The sequence below is a fragment of the Salvelinus namaycush genome, chromosome 18 (assembly GCF_016432855.1).
Source record: "Salvelinus namaycush isolate Seneca chromosome 18, SaNama_1.0, whole genome shotgun sequence".
NCBI lineage: Eukaryota > Metazoa > Chordata > Actinopteri > Salmoniformes > Salmonidae > Salvelinus > Salvelinus namaycush.
The window spans coordinates 41921869-41945199 of NC_052324.1; the positions used below are offsets into that span (position 1 = coordinate 41921869).

Below are 23331 nucleotides of genomic sequence, written 5' to 3' on the forward strand. Positions count from 1 at the left end.
CTAGCTAGTATTTCCCATAGATCTATTTCGAGGTTACTGTGTCCATGTTAGTAAACAAAACTTTTTCGTTCTTATCTACCATTTTATCATTTTATCATAAAACCTAATTTCTGTCATACTATCTAGCCAGTGTTTCCTCTAGTTAAAACCTCTTTACTGTCATACTATCTAGCCAGTGTTTCCTCTAGTTAAAACCTATTTTCTGTCATACTATCTAGCCAGTGTTTCCTCTAGTTAAAACCTCTTTACTGTCATACTATCTAGCCAGTGTTTCCTCTAGTTAAAACCTCTTTACTGTCATACTATCTAGCCAGTGTTTCCTCTAGTTGAAACCTCTTTACTGTCATACTATCTAGCCAGTGTTTCCTCTAGTTAAAACCTCTTTACTGTCATACTATCTAGCCAGTGTTTCCTCTAGTTAAAACCTCTTTACTGTCATACTATCTAGCCAGTATTTCCTCTAGTTAAAACCTCTTTACTGTCATACTATCTAGCCAGTATTTCCTCTAGTTAAAACCTCTTTACTGTCATACTATCTAGCCAGTATTTCCTCTAGTTAAAACCTCTTTACTGTCATACTATCTAGCCAGTGTTTCCTCTAGTTAAAACCTCTTTACTGTCATACTATCTAGCCAGTGTTTCCTCTAGTTAAAACCTCTTTACTGTCATACTATCTAGCCAGTGTTTCCTCTAGTTAAAACCTCTTTACTGTCATACTATCTAGCCAGTGTTTCCTCTAGTTAAAACCTCTTTACTGTCATACTATCTGGCCAGTATTTCCTCTAGTTAAAACCTCTTTTCTGTCATACTATCTAGCCAGTGTTTCCTCTAGTTAAAACCTCTTTACTGTCATACTATCTAGCCAGTGTTTCCTCTAGTTAAAACCTCTTTACTGTCATACTATCTAGCCAGTGTTTCCTCTAGTTAAAACCTATTTTCTGTCATACTATCTAGCCAGTGTTTCCTCTAGTTAAAACCTCTTTACTGTCATACTATCTAGCCAGTGTTTCCTCTAGTTAGTTTGTTTCCAGGCGGGTCGCCTCAGACAGCACTGCCCAAAATTAACAATCTATGATCTCATTAGTTACAATTATAACAATACCTTTGACAGTAATTTAGCCGTGTAGTATTAGTCTAATATTGTTTTGTAATATATAGCATTAGTAGCTACTCTTCCTGGTGTTTATTATGGATCCCCATTAGTTCCTGCCAAGGCAGCAGCTACTCTTCCTGGGGTTTATTACGGATCCCCATTAGTTCCTGCCAAGGCAGCAGCTACTCTTCCTGGGGTTTATTATGGATCCCCATTAGTTCCTGCCAAGGCAGCAGCTACTCTTCCTGGGGTTTATTATGGATCCCCATTAGTTCCTGTCAAGGCAGCAGCTACTCTTCCTGGGGTTTATTATGGATCCCCATTAGTTCCTGCCAAGGCAGCAACTACTCTTCATGGGGTTTATTATGGATCCCCATTAGTTCCTGCCAAGGCATCAGCTACTCTTCATGGGATTTGTTATGGATCCCCATTAGTTCCTGCCAAGGCAGCAGCTACTCTTCCTGGGGTTTATTATGGATCCCCATTAGTTCCTGCCAAGGCAGCAGCTACTCTACCTGGGGTTTATTATGGTTCCCCATTAGTTCCTGCCGAGGCAGCAGCTACTCTTCCTGGGGTTTATTATGGATCCCCATTAGTTCCTGCCGAGGCAGCAGCTACTCTTCCTGGGGTTTATTATGGTTCCCCATTAGTTCCTGTCCAGGCAGCAGCTACTCTTCCTGGGGTTTATTATGGATCCCCATTAGTTCCTGCCAAGGCAGCAGCTACTCTTCCTGGGGTTTTATTATGGATCCCCATTAGTTCCTGCCAAGGCAGCAGCTACTCTTCCTGGGGTTTTATTATGGATCCCCATTAGTTCCTGCCAAGGCAGCAGCTACTCTTCATGGGGTTTATTATGGATCCCCATTAGTTCCTGCCGAGGCAGCAGCTACCCCTTAGGGGGTTTATTATGGATCCCCATTAGTTCCTGCCAAGGCAGCAGCTACTCTTCCTGGGGTTTATTATGGATCCCCATTAGTTCCTGCCAAGGCAGCAGCTACTCTTCCTGGGGTTTATTATGGATCCCCATTAGTTCCTGCCAAGGCAGCAGCTACTCTTCCTGGGGTTTATTATGGATCCCCATTAGTTCCTGCCAAGGCAGCAGCTACTCTTCCTGGGGTTTATTATGGATCCCCATTAGTTCCTGCCAAGGCAGCAGCTACTCTTCCTGGGGTTTATTATGGTTCCCCATTAGTTCCTGCCAAGGCAGCAGCTACTCTTCCTGGGGTTTATTATGGATCCCCATTAGTTCCTGCCAAGGCAGCAGCTACTCTTCCTGGGGTTTATTATGGATCCCCATTAGTTCCTGCCAAGGCAGCAGCTACTCTTCCTGGGGTTTATTATGGATCCCCATTAGTTCCTGCCAAGGCAGCAGCTACTCTTCCTGGGGTTTATTATGGATCCCCATTAGTTCCTGCCAAGGCAGCAGCTACTCTTCCTGGGGTTTATTATGGTTCCCCATTAGTTCCTGCCAAGGCAGCAGCTACCCTCCCTAGGGTTTATTATGGATCCCCATTAGTTCCTGCCAAGGCAGCAGCTACTCTACCTGGGGTTTATTATGGATCCCCATTAGTTCCCTCAGGCGCCTACTCTGCTACCACATATCTACAACACAAAATCCCCTATATTCATTGACTGTTCTGGACTTGGGGACTGTGAAGGGACCTCTTGTGGTATGTCTGGTGGGGTATGCATATGGGGTGTCCCGAGCTGTGCGTCAGTAGTTCAAACAGACAGCTCGTGGATTCAACATCTCAATTCCTCTCACAAATACAAGTAGTGATGAAGTCAATCTCTCCTCCACTTTCAGCCAGGAGAGATTGACATGCATATTATTAATATTAGCTCTCTGTGTACATCCAAGGGCCAGCCATGCTGCCCTGTTCTGAGCCAATTGCAATTTTCCTAAGTCCCTCTTTGTGGCACCTGACCACACGACTGAAGAGTAGTCCAGGTGAGACAAAACTAGGGCCTGTAGCACCTGCCTTGTTGATAGTGTTGTTAAAAAGGCAGAGCAGGGCTTTATTATAGACAGACTTCTCCCCATCTTACTGCTACTGTCGTATCAATATGTTTTGACCATGACAGTTCACGATCCAGGGTTACTAAGCAGTTTAGTCATCTCAACTTGCTCAATTTCCACATGATTTATTACAAGATTTAGTTGAGGTTTAGGGTTTAGTGAATGATTTGTCCCAAATACAATGCTTTTAGTTCTTGAAATATTTAGGACTAACTTATTCCTTGCCACCCACTCTGAAACTTACTGCGGATATTTAAGTGTTGCAGTCATTTTAGTCGCTGTAGTAGCTGACGTGTATAGTGTTGAGTCATCCGCATACATAGACACACTGGCTTTACTCAAAGCCAATGGCAGGTCATTAGTAAAGTGAAAAAAGTAAGGGGCCTAAACAGCAACCCTGGGGAATTCCTGATTCTACCTGGATTATGTTGGAGAGGCTTCCATTAAAGAACACCCTCTGTGTTCTGTTAGACAGGTAACTCTTTATCCACATTATAGCAGGGGGTGTAAAGCCATAACACATTATAGCAGGGGGTGTAAAGCCATAACACTTACGTTTTTCCAGCAGCAGACTATGATCAATAATGTCAAAAGCCACACTGAAGTCTAACAAAACAGCCCACACAATATTTTTGTCATCAGTTTCTCTCAGCCAATCATCAGTCATTTGTGTAAGTGCTGTGCTTGTTGAATGTCCAATTTGTTTACTGCAAAATAGCATTTTATCTGGTCAAATAAATTCATTTGACCCTAATGTATGGATTTCACATGATCCAGAGCATCCCAAACATGCTCAATGGGTGACATGTCTAGTGAGTATACAGACCATGGAAGAACTGGGACAACACGAGGCCGTGCATTATCATGCTGAAACATGAGGTGATGGCGGCGGATGAATGGCACAAGAATAGCCCTCGGGATTTTGTCACGGTATCTCTGTGCATTCAAATTTCCATCGATAAAATGCAATTGTGTTTGTTGTGCGTCCATACATAAACCCACCGCCACCATGGTGCACATTGTTCACAACATTGATATCAGCAAGCCGCTCACCCACACAACGCCATACACGCTGTCTGCCATCTGCCCGTATCACACTTCTCCAGCATGCCAGGGGCCATCGAAGGTGAGCATTTAGCACGCAGATGAGCTTCCCTGAGAAGGTTTTGTGACAGTTTTTGCCGAAATTCTTCAGTTGTGCAAACCCACAGTATCATCAACTGTCTGAGTGGTTCGTCTCAGACCATCCCTCAGGTGATTAAGCTGGATTTGGAGGTCCTGGGCTTGTGTGGTTAGACGTGGTCTGCGGTTGTGAGGCCTGTTGGATGTACTGCCAAATTGTCTAAAACGATGTTGGAGGCGGCTTATGGTAGAGAAATTAACATTAAATTCTCTGGCAACAACTCTGGTAGATATTTCTGCAGTCAGCATGCCAATTGCACGTTATCTGTGGCGTTGTGTTGATGGAGGACTGTGGTAACACTCTGTTGATGATCCTGGAGGACTGTGGGACATGGTCAAAGGCTTTATTAGGTCATACTCTACCTCGTTGTCATCCAATTTAAACCATTCAACCAACACAACGTTACAGAATTAGAAGACCAATTATGACAACTTGAAACGTCTCTCCACAAGCTATCCTTGATCGGCAGATTATCAGAAAATAAATTAATTTATCATGTAGACACCGATCAGAAACTCTTGTTTACATAGCACGTTCTTTTTTATAATTTTCATTCCAAGCAAATCTATTAGCTCAATAAATTACATGCCGATAAAAACTTTAAAAAATGTAACTTCCATTAAATCAGTGGATGGAACCATACACTCTGACCCGGTATTAATCAATTCAAAACTCTGGGATTCCGATGGTCATTCGTATAGATCTGAGATCTCTGCCGACCTGCATTGAGTCCCCCTATCACTCTGATGGAACTAAAGTAATCAATACAAATAATGAACCCCCGGGAAATTCCTGTGGTTTGTTGGAACCTCCAGAGTTCTTTCTATCTTTCTGGACAATTTTTAGGTCAACTGCTTCTAGACATGATTCAATAGAGACGTGAACACTGATATAATTTCTTTAATGTTGGGGGGGGAAAAGATAAGGACCAGAATGTGGGAATTATCGCCCCCCCCCCCCCCCCCATTATCGATTTTGAACGCTGATATCAAATTCGTATGCAAAGATTCTCCCCCGTCTTCTTCAGCGTTCTGCTACTTTTTTAGTAACACAAGACCAGACTGTTTTTTTATCAAAACCAGACTTGCAACGGATAACATCCGCCGTCTGCTCCATATTACTGATGGGTCCATGAATACTGACTCACCGTCAGCCATTTTGCCATTGGACGTAGAAAAAGCCATTGACCTCTTAGAGTGGCAATATTTATGGCTTGTTCTACGGCGTATGGGAATTGGGGAACAATTCATATCCCTGATTTTAAGTCCTTTATGTCAATCCTTTTGCCATGGTACAACCTGGCAAAATATGCTCATGCCAATTTACCATTGGCAGTCTAATGCTTGTTGTTGTCCCCGGGAACCTTCTGCGCAAGTTGTCTGCCAATCACAACATCATGAGCTTGCCTAGTTAAATAAAGGTGAAAATAAATAAATAAATGAGCCCTGTACTTGGCACAGACCACCATTTATCTCTGTATGCAGACGGATGTACTGCTCTACGTGGACAATGCACCCGAGTCGTTACCTAACCTTCTCAGCCTTTTTCTAGAACTAAAGCTGTGTATCTGGATATAAAATCAACACAGGACTAAAATCTGCTCTATTGTTCCTGAACGAGCCGCCCCTCAACATCCCTAGAGGACACCATTTCTGCTGCCTGGGAATATAAATCTATCCTTTGCAATCAATAGTCAAAAAACAAGTTCAAACCCATCGTAAGAAGCATAGATTGTGATGTGGAAAGATGGGGAGCAAATCCTCAACTTTTTCCAGGTTCCAGTCTCAATAATTACAATGAATATATTGCCAAGAATCAGCTTTTTATAGTTTCATGAAGCCTCTTTCACCACTAGGCTACGTTCTTTACTTGCTAAATAGGAAACGCCCTTGTATTACATTTTCTACACTTCAAATCTATTTTGGGACTTTCCTCTTGGTTAAATACTGAAACAGCTGTGTCCTGGAGGAAAAACGAGTTCCCCCTCACGGACTCCAAGACATAATCCATGGCGCCCCCTGGAGGAGAAACTATTTCCCCTCAGACTCCACAAGACATAATTGGTATCACACTCAAACACTGCAAACTCTAATTCGGCCCTATCACCTCACAACTTATCTCAGTCTGATGCCTGGTTGGTAAACAAACCAATCTCACCCATCCTCACCTTCCTTTTAGTTCACAACCACGATGTCCACCTTAGGTGTTTGTCCTCTCTTTTCATCAGTGGTCTGAAAGAGGGATTCCTACTAATCTCAGATACCACTGTCTCTGTGCAGTTTCCAAATCCTCCAGATGGAATTTATCTGCCTTGGAACTCTGTTCTGGTTTGCGTGCATATGGAGTCCCCTTGGGGTAAGAATGGTCCAATAGTAGTACACATGGACATGTGTCTAAATTACATTCTCTGTGGCTTAAAATCCCTCGTGGAAGAAAGACCTGTCTGTGTGTAAATTACTCTGACCAATTGGACCAGAGTTTGGTCCAATTGGTCAGAATATCTCAACTACCAAAATGATACATTACAATTTAGCTCGTAGAATTTACTGCACACCACTATTCGAGATGAAAACTAGACGAATCTCCCCAATTTCCTCACTGTGCCCTCAGGGGGGACTCCAAGTACATCGTTTCAAATGGTTTAGAAGTGCCCAGGGGTTTTACATTTCTGGAGTTGTTTCATCTTGTCTTTGACATAATCGGTAGAAATGTACCATGCTGCTGCCAACAGACTCAAATCTCTAGCCACTTTAATAATACAATTTGGGATGTACGGTAATACATGTATCACTAGCCACTTTAAACAATGCCACTTTATATAATGTTTACATACCCTACATTACTCATCTCATATGTATATGTATATACTGTACTCTATACCATCTACTGCATCTTGCCATCTTTATGTAATACATGTATCACTAGCCACTTTAAACAATGCCACTTTATATAATGTTTACATACCCTACATTACTCATCGCATATGTATATACTGTACTCTATACCATCTACTGCATCTTGCCATCTTTATGTAATAAATGTATCACTAGCCACTTTAGACAATGCCACTTTATATAATGTTTACATACCCTACATTACTCATCTCATATGTATATACTGTACCGTCTATTTTAATAGTTAAATGATGACACCACTTTAGACCTATCTGTCAAACAACGACGTATTTGTCTGGCTGGATTAACAGCAACCAAGAAGACGATAGCCTTACGTTGGCAGGCTCCTCATTTCTTTAAACAGACAGCGGTAACTGCTATCATTCATGGACATTAGAAACATGTAAATATCTGTAGCATGGGTAGAGTGAAAGAAACATATTTGCTCTTTCATCAACATATGACTATGTCAAAAAAGACTGCTATTGTGAACCACTACTCTAACTTTTGGTTGGGGAAGTCCTGTGTTTGGTGGGTAGGATGGGAACTGTTTGTCTTGTTCGGGTCACTTGTTTCTCTGCCCATGTGTACCTGTTTTGTGTACCTCACTAAAAATAAAACATTTGATCCCCCCCCAAAATGTAAAAAAAAAATGTACAAAAATAAAGCAATTAGCCTGATGCAACAGATTAGCTGAAAATATAGACCGTTTAGCTGGAAAAAGAAATTGACCGTTTATCTTAAAATAGTTCTGAGGTTTTATTTCTTCATATTATCAGCTCAACAATGCACACATGGCTGTAGGCTACGCTCAAATGTTCCAAAATGCCATTAGCGGGAAAACACAGTCCTCAAAGTGCAGCGCACATGTGAGCGGTTTCATGTGGCCGAGATTAAAATATCCATTCAAAATTAATAAAGGGAGGAGATCTAAAGATGCAACAACTAGCATGGAATGCTAATATGACTAGGATTATCATCAACTAGCATGGGATGCTAATATGACTAGGATTATCATCAACTAGCATGGGATGCTAATATGACTAGGATTATCATCAACTAGCATGGGATGCTAATATGATGAGGATTATCATCAACTAGCATGGGATGCTAATATGACTAGGATTATCATCAACTAGCATGGGATGCTAATATGACTAGGATTATCATCAACTAGCATGGGTTGCTAATATGACCAGGATTATCATCAACTAGCATGGGATGCTAATATGACTAGGATTATCATCAACTAGCATGGGATGCTAATATGACTAGGATTATCATCAACTAGCATGGGTTGTTAATATGACCAGGATTATCATCAACTAGCATGGGATGCTAATATGACTAGGATTATCATCAACTAGCATGGGATGCTAATATGACTAGGATTATCAACAACTAGCACGGGATGCTAATATGACTAGGATTATCATCAACTAGCATGGGTTGCTAATATGACCAGGATTATCATCAACTAGCACGGGATGCTAATATGATGAGGATTATCATCAACTAGCATGGGTTGCTAATATGACTAGGAGTATCATCAACTAGCATGGGTTGCTAATATGACCAGGATTATCATCAACTAGCATGGGTTGCTAATATGACTAGGAGAGGAGTAGTCATATTATATTTGGCTGCTGGACAATAAAATAATATTGATTTGAAAACCAATGGCATATTAAGTGTATATAAACTAATTCCCTCAACATTTCTATGGTCGTATTTTGTCTAGGCTACTTTGAAACAAGTGCAAGACATGCTTCATAAAAAATATATATAACGTCCAGGTTTTAATCAGTTATGTTTATGTTTGAATAGTTTCAAAATGCTCAACACCTCCTCTCAGATTCAAGGTGAGGGGGGTGTACAACACTCTCTGGTCATGTGATCATTTGATCTGAACGAATCGAACCTCGAGGATGTGGACAGAATCAAGCCTTTAGATGTTAATGTTTAATTATCCTTCATTATATTTGTCAAACATGACTGGCGTTTAGCCTATATTGACGTAGTTTAATGTTTCATTAAAGTTTGGCTACATTTTCTGGCGCCTCCCTCAGTTCAGCATCGGTTTCGTTTGTCCATGCCAATAGCCAATAGACATATCACATACACTTTGACATTTAGGCTTTTTTATTTATGTACAAGAAAAATAGATTAGAATATAATTCAAATTTGGCCTTTCTGATCCAATTCTGATTGGAGTAGTTGTTTGATATTGTGATATTTGTGATAAAAAAAACGACTTTAATTGTTTATTCTTCTTGTCCGACATTTTTTTTTTTTTACTTGTCCCGGACAAGAGGACAGCGTTAATGTGTAACCCTGCTGAGTGTTACCCCAGCCTCTGTGTTCTGTGTTTGTGTTAGTTTGACCTGGACTCTATCTGGACCTTTATCTTCGGGGTCCCTGCTTCCAGCGGCACCATAGTGGGATCCATCCACAGTGTCTGCACCGAGGCTGGCTTCCTGCTACTGGGGATGCTGAGGAGCATGCTCAACCTGGTGAGAGGAGCAGGAGGAGAGGAGAGAAAGAGCGAGGGAAGGATAGAGGAGAGGAGGAGAGAGAAAGGGAGGGATAGGAGGGATAGAGGAGATGAGGAGAGAAAGAGCGAGGGAAGGATAGAGGAGAGAGAAAGGGAGGGATAGAGGAGATGAGGAGAGGAGAGAAAGAGCGAGGGAAGGATAGAGGAGATGAGGAGGAGAGGAGAGAAAGGGAAGGATAGAGGAGATGAGGAGTGGAGGAGAGGAGAGAAAGAGCGAGGGAAGGATAGAGGAGATGAGGGGCAGGAGGAGAGGAGAGAAAGAGAAAGGGAAGGATAGAGGAGATGAGGAGTGGAGGAGAAGGAGAGAAAGAGCGAGGGAAGGATAGAGGAGATGAGGAGTGGAGGGGAAGAGGAGGAGAGAGAGAAAGAGCGAGGGAAGGATAGAGGAGATGAGGAGTGGAGGGGAAGAGGAGGAGAGGGGAGAAAGAGCGAGGGAAGGATAGAGGAGATGAGGAGTGGAGGGGAAGAGAGAGAAAGGAGGACAACCCAGTCCTTTTCCATGTAGACGAGCTACTAGATTCACTTCTCCCACTAGACGTTTTATGACGTTCTTTCTACGTTCTTTCTACGGACAGAGAAAGATACAGGATAGTTCACCCAAAATAACCTGTTGGTTTCCTTATACCTGTTAGCAGTCTTAAAGGAGAGACAAGCAATCCATCCATGGTTTAGTTTACCTAGCTTGCTGTCACCAAATGTCAGCTTCGTATAGCTGCTGGATCTTATTGTACCACCAAATGACGTGGTGCTGTTCTTCGTCCTCTTAGCCGTGGCAGTCTGAGGAAGAGGGTTCGTGGCTGAGGGAGTACCCGGTGACTCTGATGCAGTTCTTCAGGTACCTGTATCACAAATATAATAATATTAAAAATAATCTATATCATAAATAATACTAATAATGTATATTTTATATATATATTTTATTTATTTATATATATATATATATATACACACACACACAGAGTAACAAAAAAAAAAAGTTTGGACACACCTACTCATTCAAGAGTTTTTCTTTATTTTGACTATATTCTACATATATCTATATATCACTAATGAGTGATTATTAATTCAGGTACCTGTATCACAACGTCCCGGACCTGGCCCCAATGTGGCACAGCCCAGAGTTCCTGTGTGTCCTGGCTGCCTCAGTCTTCCCCTTCAACATCAGGCCCTACTCTGAGATGGTGAGAGGCTCAACTTTTCTACAGTAGCTGTGTGTGTGTGTGTGTGTCTGTGTGTCTGTGTGTGTGTGTGTGTGTGTGTGTGTGTGTGTGTGTGTGTGTGTGTGTGTGTGTGTGTGTGTTTGTTTTCTACAGTAGGTGTGTGTGTGTGTGTTTTCTACAGTAGCTGTGAGTGTGTGTGTGTGTGTGTGTGTTTTCTACAGTAGCTGTGTGTGTGTGTGTGTGTGTGTGTGTGTGTGTGTGTGTGTGTGTGTGTGTGTGTGTGTGTGTGTGTGTGTGTGTGTGTGTGTGTGTGTTTTCTACAGTAGCTGTGTGTGTGTGTGTGTGTGTGTGTGTGTGTGTGTGTGTGTGTGTGTGTGTGTGTGTGTGTGTGTGTTTTCTACAGTAGCTGTGTGTGTGTGCGTGCGTGTTCTCTGACCTCCATCTAATCCTCCCCTCTCTCTCCCTCCCTCTCCTCTCTCTCTCAGGTGAGTGACCTGGATGATGAAGCGGGGTCACCAACGGAAGAATTCAAGGCCTTCACCGCCGACACGGGCATGAACCGTAGCCAATCGGAATACTGCAACGTGGGTTCTAAGACCTACCTGACCAATCATCCGGCCAAGAAGTACGTGTTTGACTTCATGAAGGTGCTGATCATGGACAACCTGTGTCTGACTCCGGCCAGCAAACAGACGTCCACCATAGACCTACTGTTAGAGGTGAGACAAAATCAATCAAATGTATTTATGAAGCCCTTTTTTACATCAGCTGTTGTCACAAAGTACTATCCTGAAAGCAACCGGTGGGATTTAATTGCTATTAGTTGATAATCTAGCTCGGGTTGCAAGAATCTGGGAACGCTCCAAAGGAATTTCGGGAAAACGGGGGAATTTTGTTTTAAGTTTCTTGATTTTTGTAACCCTTAATCTAGCTATTATGTCAGGAAAGTGGCAATCTGCAGTTGATACATACATTTTTGGGATTATAAATGAATGAAATGTACCTATTGATTCTTGAAGAATATATAAATGCCTCATGAGTTTAGATCAACTGTTACACTCCACCAGAACCCAAAATATAAACTTGTTTTACTCCAACGTTTAAACATTGTAAATGTAAACAAACACTGTATATCCTCATAACATGGTTACAACTATCATGTTGATATCATGGATGGTCAGTCCTGTATATCCTCATAACATGGTTACAACTATCATGTTGATATCATGGATGGTCAGTCCTGTATATCCTCATAACATGGTTACAACTATCATGTTGATATCATGGATGGTCAGTCCTGTATATCCTCATAACATGGTTACAACTATCATGTTGATATCATGGATGGTCAGTCCTGTATATCCTCATAACATGGTTACAACTATCATGTTGATATCATGGATGGTCAGTCCTGTATATCCTCATAACATGGTTACAACTATCATGTTGATATCATGGATGGTCAGTCCTGTATATCCTCATAACATGGTTACAACTATCATGTTGATATCATGGATGGTCAGTCCTGTATATCCTCATAACATGGTTACAACTATCATGTTGATATCATGGATGGTCAGTCCTGTATATCCTCATAACATGGTTACAACTATCATGTTGATATCATGGATGGTCAGTCCTGTATATCCTCATAACATGGTTACAACTATCATGTTGATATCATGGATGGTCAGTCCTGTATATCCTCATAACATGGTTACAACTATCATGTTGATATCATGGATGGTCAGTCCTGACATCCATAGTTCTATCTATTAATCTGAGAATGGTTACATTTCTCCAGGCCAATACCTCATCTTTTTACCAAAACAGAGGCGGGGAAAACGCTTTGTTATTGTTTAAACTGTTGATTGGTGCTTTAACGTAGAGTTGTCTCCCCAGGCGTCCCCAGAGCGCTCCACCAGGACACAGCAGAAAGAATTCCAGTCCTACATCCTGGACTCTGTCATGGAACACCTACTGGCTGCTGATGTCCTCCTAGGTATTTACACACACACACACACACACACACACACACACACACACACACACACACACACACCACACCACACCACACCACACCACACCACACCACACCACACCACACCACACCACACCACACCACACCACTCAGCCAATCAGCCAATCAGCCAATCAGCCAATCAGAAAATAACCCTACAGAACACACTACTCAGCCAATCAGAGAAGAACCCTATAGAACAAAATACTCAGCCAATCAGAGAAGAACCCAACAGAACACAATACTCAGCCAATCAGAGAAGAAGCCTATAATCAGCAAATGGGAAAAGGCTGGAGATCTCCAGAGCCGCCTCCTACTCCAACAGCCTGACGAAGACATCCTCAAAGCTTGAATACCCATCTAACCATCTGTAGTCTCCAGTCTATAATATACTATTCTAACCATCTGTAGTCTCCAGTCTAATATACTATTCTAACCATCTGTAGTCTCCAGTCTATAATATACTATTCTAACCATCTGTAGTCTCCAGTCTATAATATACTATTCTAACCATCAGTAGTCTCCAGTCTATAATATACTATTCTAACCATCTGTAGTCTCCAGTCTATAATATACTATTCTAACCATCTGTAGTCTCCAGTCTATAATATACTATTCTAACCATCTGTAGTCTCCAGTCTATAATATACTATTCTAACCATCTCTGGTCTCCAGTCTATAATATACTATTCTAACCATCTGTAGTCTCCAGTCTATAATATACTATTCTAACCATCTGTAGTCTCCAGTCTATAATATACTATTCTAACCACCTCTGGTCTCCAGTCTATAATATACTATTCTAACCATCTGTAGTCTCCAGTCTATAATATACTATTCTAACCACCTGTAGTCTCCAGTCTATAATATACTATTCTAACCATCTGTAGTCTCCAGTCTATAATATACCATTCTAACCATCTGTAGTCTCCAGTCTATAATATACTATTCTAACCATCTGTAGTCTCCAGTCTATAATATACTATTCTAACCATATCTGGTCTCCAGTCTATAATATACTATTCTAACCACCTCTGGTCTCCAGTCTATAATATACTATTCTAACCACCTCTGGTCTCCAGTCTATAATATACTATTCTAACCACCTCTGGTCTCCAGTCTATAATATACTATTCTAACCATCTGTAGTCTCCAGTCTATAATATACTATTCTAACCACCTCTGGTCTCCAGTCTATAATATACTATTCTAACCATCTGTAGTCTCCAGTCTATAATATACTATTCTAACCATCTCTGGTCTCCAGTCTATAATATACTATTCTAACCATCTGTAGTCTCCAGTCTATAATATACTATTCTAACCACCTCTGGTCTCCAGTCTATAATATACTATTCTAACCATCTGTAGTCTCCAGTCTATAATATACTATTCTAACCACCTCTGGTCTCCAGTCTATAATATACTATTCTAACCACCTCTGGTCTCCAGTCTATAATATACTATTCTAACCACCTCTGGTCTCCAGTCTATAATATACTATTCTAACCATCTCTGGTCTCCAGTCTATAATATAATATTCTAACCACCTCTGGTCTCCACTCTATAATATACTATTCTAACCATCTCTGGTCTCCAGTCTATAATATACTATTCTAACCATCTCTGGTCTCCAGTCTATAATATACTATTCTAACCATCTGTAGTCTCCAGTCTATAATATACTATTCTAACCATCTGTAGTCTCCAGTCTATAATATACTATTCTAACCACCTCTGGTCTCCAGTCTATAATATACTATTCTAACCAACTGTAGTCTCGTCTACAATATGAACAGTAAAAACCTAATCCCAGTCTCAACCATCCTGTTTACACTCCGCCACACACACACACACACACACACACACACACACACACACACACACACACACACACACACACACACACACACACACACACACACACACACACACACACACCCCTACTGGTTGTTGACGGTCTCCTAGATACACACACACGCATTGGACTAGTAACTGAAAGGTTGCTAGATCGAATCCCCGAGCTGACAAGGTAAAAATCTGTCTTTCTGCCCCTGAACAAGGCAGTTAACCCACTGTTCCTCAGTAGGCCGTCATTGTAAATAATAATTTGTTCTTCACTGACTTGCCTAGTTAAATAAAGGTTAAATAATAGATACACACACACACACACACACACACACACACACACACACACACACACACACACACACACACACACACACACCTACTGGTTGCCGATGTCCTCCTAGATACACACACACACACACACACACACACACACACACACACACACACACACACACACACACACACACACACCTACTGGTTGCTGATGTCCTCCTAGATACACACACACACACACACACACACACACACACACACACACACACACACCTACTGGTTGCTGATGTCCTCCTAGATACACACACACACATCCTCCTAGGTACTGACCTACTTTTAGGGAAAACATCAAGTGATCATTCATGAGAGGAGGCAGGTAGCTGTGTTAGAGAGGCAGAGCAGCATCCAAACGGTTGATGGTTAAAACACAACTGGGGAACTGAGGGGCTGCTGCTCTGACCCCGTGCCTCTCGTCCTGGCTGTTGGGGGGGAAAAAGACAAGACACATTTCCATTCTAACCAAATGTCCCCCCCCCACTTCTCCTACCAGGTGAGGATGCATCCTTGCCCATCACCACTGGAGGGAGCTACCAGGTGCTGGTCAACAACGTTTTCTACATCACACAGCGCGTGGTGGACAAGCTGTGGCAGGGCATGTTCAACAAGGAGTCCAAGATGGTGGTGGAGTTTATAGTGCAGCTTATAGGACAGGTGAGGACGACCTAGACCAAGGTTTCCTCAATATCTTGATTTATTCCAGGTCCCGACACATGCTGAAACGGGACGGGCAGGATTAATTGTCCTGATGGCGCACGCACATACAAGCGTACAGTGCCTGCGGAATGTATTCACACCCCTTTGACTGTTTCCGTCATTTTGTTGTGTTACTGCCTGAATTTAAAAGGGATTAAATTGAGATTTTTCTGTCACTGTCCTACACACAATACATCTGAATACCAAGTGTTATGTTTGGAACAAATCCAGTACAACACATTACTGAGGACCACTCTCCATATTTTCAATCATAGTGGTGGCTGCATCATGTTATGGGTATGCTTGTAATCAAGTTTTTCAGGATAAAAAAAAATGTAAACGAGCTAAGCGTAGGCAAAGTCCGAGAAGAAAACCTGGTTCAGTCTCTTTCCACCAGACACTGGGAGATGAATTGACCTTTTAGCAGGATAATAACCTAAAGCACAAGGCCAAATCTTACCAAGAACACAGTGAATGTTCCTGAGTGGCCTAGTTACAGTTTTGACTTAAATCTGATTGAAAATCTATGGCAAGACTTGGTTGTCTAACACATTTGACAGAGCTTGAAGAGTTTTTTTTTAAAGAATAATGGGTAAATGTTGCACAATCTTTAGAACCGTAGCCAGAAATAACATTGCTGTAATCACGGCCAAAGGGGATTCTAACATGTATTGACTCAGAGGATGGAATACTCATCTAATCAAGAGTTACACTAGTTATATTACATTAGTTATATTATATTAGTTATATTACATTAGTTATAATACATTAGTTATAATACATTAGTTATATTATATGAGTTTTATTATATCAGTTATATTACATGAGTTATATTACATTAGTTATACTACATTAGTTATATTATATGAGTTATATTATATTAGTTATATTACATGAGTTATATTACATAAGTTATAATACATTAGTTATATTACATAAGTTGTATTAGTTATATTATATTAGTTATATTACATAAGTTATATTTGTTATATTACATGAGTTATATTACATGAGTTATATTACATAAGTTATAATACATTAGTTATATTACATAAGTTGTATTAGTTATATTATATTAGTTATATTACATAAGTTATATTTGTTATATTACATGAGTTATATTACATGAGTTATATTACATGAGTTATATTATATTAGTTATATTACATTAGTTATATTTTGTGAGTTATATGAGTTATATTACATTGGTTATATTTTGTGAGTTATATGAGTTATATTACATTAGTTATATTTTGTGAGTTATATGAGTTATATTACATTAGTTATATTTTGTGAGTTATATGAGTTATATTACATTAGTTATATTACATTAGTTATATTATATGAGTTATATTACATTAGTTATATTTTGTGAGTTATATGAGTTATATTACATTAGTTATATTAAATTAGTTATATTATATGAGTTATATTACATTAGTTATATTTTGTGAATACGTTCTGAAGACACTGTGTATAGAAATACAGCATATGTAGTTCCTGTGTGTTACAGTACTCAGAAACAGTCTGATTACAGCAGTACAGTACTCAGAAACAGTCTGATTACAGCAGTACAGTACTCAGAAACAGTCTGATTTACAGCAGTACAGTACTCAGAAACAGTCTGATTACAGCAGTACAGTACTCAGAAACAGTCTGATTACAGCAGTACAGTACTCAGAAACAGTCTGATTACAGCAGTACAGTACTCAGAAAGTCTGATTTACAGCAGTACAGTACTCAGAAACAGTCTGATTTACAGCAGTACAGTACTCAGAAACAGTCTGATTACAGCAGTACAGTACTCAGAAACAGTCTGATTACAGCAGTACAGTACTCAGAAACAGTCTGATTACAGCAGTACAGTACTCAGAAACAGTCTGATTACAGCAGTACAGTACTCAGAAAGTCTGATTTACAGCAGTACAGTACTCAGAAACAGTCTGATTTACAGCAGTACAGTACTCAGAAACAGTCTGATTATAGCAGTACAGTACTCAGAAACAGTCTGATTTACAGCAGTACAGTACTCAGAAACAGTCTGATTATAGCAGTACAGTACTCAGAAACAGTCTGATTACAGCAGTACAGTACTCAGAAACAGTCTGATTACAGCAGTACAGTACTCAGAAACAGTCTGATTTACAGCAGTACAGTACTCAGAAACAGTCTGATTTACAGCAGTACAGTACTCAGAAACAGTCTGATTATAGCAGTACAGTACTCAGAAACAGTCTGATTACAGCAGTACAGTACTCAGAAACAGTCTGATTATAGCAGTACAGTACTCAGAAACAGTCTGATTTACAGCAGTACAGTACTCAGAAACAGTCTGATTTACAGCAGTACAGTACTCAGAAACAGTCTGATTACAGTACTCAGAAACAGTCTGATTACAGTACTCAGAAACAGTCTGATTACAACAGTGCAGTACTCAGAAACAGTCTGATTACAGCAGTACAGTACTCAGAAACAGTCTGATTACATTACTCAGAAACAGTCTGATTTACAACAGTACAGTACTCAGAAACAGTCTGATTACAGCAGTACAGTACTCAGAAACAGTCTGATTTACAGCTGTACAGTACTCAGAAACAGTCTGATTACAACAGTGCAGTACTCAGAAACAGTCTGATTACAGCAGTACAGTACTCAGAAACAGTCTGATTACAGCAGTACAGTACTCAGAAACAGTCTGATTACAACAGTGCAGTACTCAGAAACAGTCTGATTTACAGCAGTACAGTACTCAGAAACAGTCTGATTACAGTACTCAGAAACAGTCTGATTACAGCAGTACAGTACTCAGAAACAGTCTGATTTACAGCAGTACAGTACTCAGAAACAGTCTGATTACAGTACTCAGAAACAGTCTGATTTACAACAGTACAGTACTCAGAAACAGTCTGATTACAGCAGTACAGTACTCAGAAACAGTCTGATTTACAGCTGTACAGTACTCAGAAACAGTCTGATTACAACAGTGCAGTACTCAGAAACAGTCTGATTACAGCAGTACAGTACTCAGAAACAGTCTGATTACAGCAGTACAGTACTCAGAAACAGTCTGATTACAACAGTGCAGTACTCAGAAACAGTCTGATTTACAGCTGTACAGTACTCAGAAACAGTCTGATTTACAGCTGTACAGTACTCAGAAACAGTCTGATTTACAGCAGTACAGTACTCAGAAACAGTCTGATTACAGTACTCAGAAACAGTCTGATTACAGCAGTACAGTACTCAGAAACAGTCTGATTTACAGCAGTACAGTACTCAGAAACAGTCTGATTACAGTACTCAGAAACAGTCTGATTACAACAGTGCAGTACTCAGAAACAGTCTGATTTACAGCAGTACAGTACTCAGAAACAGTCTGATTTACAGCAGTACAGTACTCAGAAACAGTCTGATTACAGTACTCAGAAACAGTCTGATTACAGCAGTACAGTACTCAGAAACAGTCTGATTTACAGCAGTACAGTACTCAGAAACAGTCTGATTTACAGCTGTACAGTACTCAGAAACAGTCTGATTTACAGCTGTACAGTACTCGGTTTGACTCAACTAACCAGCAAATGAATGAGTTTGTTTAATTGAATCAACAAGCCAACCTTCACGTCTCTGCCAGACTTACTCAACGGAACCAATAGAGCTTTAGGTGAAACACAGCCGTGTGATTTAGAAGTGAATGTAGGCCAGCAGTGTGTATGTCTGTGGTGGTAGTGCTTTGGAACAAGAGGATTTAGTAAGATTTCAAACACCTACTTAATCAGTCCTCAGAATCCATTGGCTGTTATAAAACAGGACTATTATTTACACACTCCCTAAGGTAGGATGTCTTATCCCCAATCAACTCTCTGGAGAAGAAAGGCCCTTTCTGCAACCACCCTCTCAGGCATCGCAGACCATAGATCATAAGATCAGTCTTTCTTAAAATGTTCCACCTCTCTTTTCTCCCGTTTCCAGTCCAAGAGGAGGTCGCAGAGTCTGTCTCTGGACTCGCTCTACCACTGTCTGAACCGTACGGTCCTGTACCAGCTGTCTCGACCTCACAAGACCGTACCTCAGCAGGTAGCTCTGCTGGACTCTCTACGGGTGTTGACCGTGAACCGTAACCTGGTGCTGGGACCAGGCAACCACGACCAGGAGTTTGTAGCCTGTTTGGCTCACTGTTTCATCAACCTGCACGTTGGGAGGTAAGTCGGGGACTGAGGTTGGGTCTGTGTCTCTGTCTGTTTTAGCTAGCTTGAATTCATTGCATTGCTCGAGACATTTATAGCAGCTGTGTGTCCTGATCAGTGAGTTTGAGGCCTATGAAGTGTTGAGCTGGCTAATCGAATGACAACAGGCTGCAAAAACCGCACTGAGTTAGTTTAGTTCTATCTATGGGTGAGTGGTATATGCTGACTCTCTCCTCTCCTGTCCCGCTCTCTTTCTCTCTCCTCTTCTTTCTCTGTATCTTTCTTCCTCTCTCCTCTTCTGTCTCTCTCTCTCTCTCTCTCTCTCTGTGTCTCTCTTTCTCTCTCTCTACTCTCTCTCTCCCTCTTTCTCTCTCTCCCTCCCTCTTTCTCTCTCATCATCTCTCCCTCTCCCCTCCCTACTTCTCTCTCGCTCTCTCTCATCATCTCTCCCTCTCCCCTCCCTACCTCTCTCTCTGTCTCTGTCTCTGTCTCTGTCTCTGTCTCTGTCTCTCTGTGTCTCTGTCTCTGTCTCTCTGTCTCTGTGTCTCTCTGTCTCTGTGTCTCTGTGTCTCTCTGTCTCTGTGTCTCTGTGTCTCTCTCTCTCTCTCTGTCTCTCTCTCTCTCTCTCTCTCTCTCTCTCTCTGTCTCTCTCTCTCTCTCTCTCTCTCTCTCTCTCTCTCTCTCTCTGTCTCTGTCTCTGTCTCTGTCTCTGTCTCTGTCTCTCTCTGTCTCTGTCTATTTGCAGTAGTGTGGAGGGTTTTGGTTTGGAGGCAGAGGCTCGTATGACAACCTGGCACGTCATGATGCCCGCTGAGAATGGACCTGATAACAGACACAGCCAGGAAGTTAGCGAAGGTAACATAACGTCTGTCTGTTTGTCTGTCCGTCTTTCTCTCTGATTGTCTGTCTGTCTGTCTTTCTCTCTGTCTGTCTTTCTTTCGGGTATCAAAGTGTGTTTCTATGTGTGTGTGTTCCTAACACCTATCCTGTCTGTCCCCCAGACCGTGTGTTGCTAACTCCTGTCTGTCCCCCAGGTCGCCAGCTGCTGCTGAAGGCAGTAAACCGTGTGTTGCTAACTCCTGTCTGTCCTCCAGGTCGCCAGCTACTGCTGAAGGCAGTAGACCATGTGTTGCTAACTCCTGTCTGTCCCCCAGGTCGCCAGCTACTGCTGAAGGCAGTAGACCATGTGTTGCTAACTCCTGTCTGTCCCCCAGGTCGCCAGCTGCTGCTGAAGACAGTAGACAGTGTGTTGCTAACTCCTGTCTGTCCCCCAGGTCGCCAGCTACTGCTGAAGGCAGTAAACCATGTGTTGCTAACTCCTGTCTGTCCCCCAGGTCGCCAGCTGCTGCTGAAGGCAGTAGACAGTGTGTTGCTAACTCCTGTCTGTCCCCCAGGTCGCCAGCTACTACTGAAGGCAGTAAACCATGTGTTGCTAACTCCTGTCTGTCCCCCAGGTCGCCAGCAGTAGACAGTGTGTTGCTAACTCCTGTCTGTCCCCCAGGTCGCCAGCAGTAGACAGTGTGTTGCTAACTCCTGTTTGTCCCCCAGGTCGCCAGCTACTGCTGAAGGCAGTAAACCGTGTGTGGACAGAGCTGATGCACAGTAAAAGACCCATGTTGGAGGACATCTTTAAGGTGTCCCTCCCCACCAACGACAGAGGACATGTAGATATCAGCACCGCTCGGCCTGCCCTGGAGGAACCTGCCCTGAAGAGCTGGCAGAACCACCTGGGTGAGAGAAGACACACACATCTAGACAGACGGACACACACACATCTAGACAGACGGACACACACACACACAGATGAAAACACACCCACACACACAGAGACACAAACACATACTGTGTATTCAGAAAGTATTCAGACCCAATGACTTTTTACCACATTTTGTTATGCTACAGCCTTATTCTAAAATGGATTCAATAGTTTTTTTCCCCTCATCAATCGACACATAATACCCCATAATGACAAAGCGAAAAAACAGGTTTTTGGAAATGTTTGCAAATGTATTAAAAATAAAAATAAATGGAAATGTTACATTTACGTAAGTATTTCAGACCCTTTACTCAGTACTTTGTTGAAGCACCTTTGGCAGCGAATACAGCCTCCAGTCTGAAAAACATCCCCACAGCATGATGCTGCCACCACTATGCTTCACTGTAGGGATGGTGCCAGGTTTCCTCCAGACGTGACGCTTGGCATTCAGGCCAAATAGTTTAATCTTGGTTCATCAGACTAGAGAATCTTGTTTCTCATGGTCTGAGAGTCTTTAGGTGCCTTTTGGCAAACTCCAAGCGGGCAGTCATGTGCCTTTTACTGAGGAGTGACTTCTGTCTGGCCACTCTTAACATAAAGGCCTGATTGGTGGAGTGCTGCAGTGATGGTTGTCCTTCTGGAAGGTTCTCCCATCTCCACAGAGGAACTCTGGAGCTCATTTAGAGTGACCATCTGGTTCTTGGTCACCTCCCTGACCAAGGCCCTTCTCCCCCGATTGTTCAGTTTGGCCGGGCGGCCAGCTCTAGGAAGAGTCTTGGTGTTTCCAAACTTCTTCCATTTAAGAATGACAGAGGCCACTGTGTTCTTGGGACCTTCAATGCTGCAGAAATGTTTTGGTACCCTGCCCCAGATCTGCGCCTGGACACAATCCTGTCTTGGAGCTCTACGGACAATTGCTTCGACGTCATGGCTTGGATTTTGCTCTGACATGCACTGTTAACTGTGGGACCTTATATAGACTAGAGGTCGACTGATTAATCGGAATGGCCGATTAATTAGGGCCGATGTCAAGTTTTCATAACAATCGGAAATCGGTATTTTTGGACACGTTTTTTTAATTATTTTTTTACACCTTTATTTAACTCTGTGCAACAGAGTCAGGGTATATGCAGCAGTTTGGGCCGCCTGGCTCGTTGCGAACTGTGTGAAGACTATTTCTTCCTAACAAAGACAGCCAACTTCGCCAAACGGGGGATGATTTAACAAAAGCGCATTTGGGAAAAAAGCACAATCGTTGCACGACTGTACCTAACCATAAACATCAATGCCTTTCTTAAAATCAATACACAGAAGTATATATTTTTAAACCTGCATATTTAGCTAAAATAAATTGTCACTTCTCTTGCGTTCATTGCATGCAGAGTCAGGGTATATGCAACAGTTTGGGCCGCCTGGCTCGTTGCGAACTAATTTGCCAGAATTTATGACATAACATTGAAGGTTGTACAATGTAACAGCAATATTTAGACTTAGGGTTGCCACCCGTTAGATAAAATACGGAACGGTTCCGTATTTCACTGAAATAATAAACGGTTTGTTTTCGAAATGATAGTTTCCGGATTCGACCAT

General features: G+C 41.7%; 1 protein-coding gene across 1 annotated transcript in view; it reads left to right on the forward strand.

The window, feature by feature from the left end:
• The window catches only part of wdfy3 (WD repeat and FYVE domain containing 3), a 107882-nt gene that overhangs the window by 12222 nt on the left and 72329 nt on the right, over positions 1 to 23331 (forward strand). Inside the window, exons 9-17 of the mRNA XM_039013013.1 lie at positions 9569 to 9703; positions 10512 to 10579; positions 10814 to 10925; positions 11390 to 11623; positions 12807 to 12906; positions 15599 to 15759; positions 19771 to 20000; positions 20731 to 20840; positions 21534 to 21716. Coding sequence (XP_038868941.1) covers positions 9569 to 9703; positions 10512 to 10579; positions 10814 to 10925; positions 11390 to 11623; positions 12807 to 12906; positions 15599 to 15759; positions 19771 to 20000; positions 20731 to 20840; positions 21534 to 21716 — 1333 coding nt within the window. The remainder of the gene's footprint in view (positions 1 to 9568; positions 9704 to 10511; positions 10580 to 10813; positions 10926 to 11389; positions 11624 to 12806; positions 12907 to 15598; positions 15760 to 19770; positions 20001 to 20730; positions 20841 to 21533; positions 21717 to 23331) is intronic.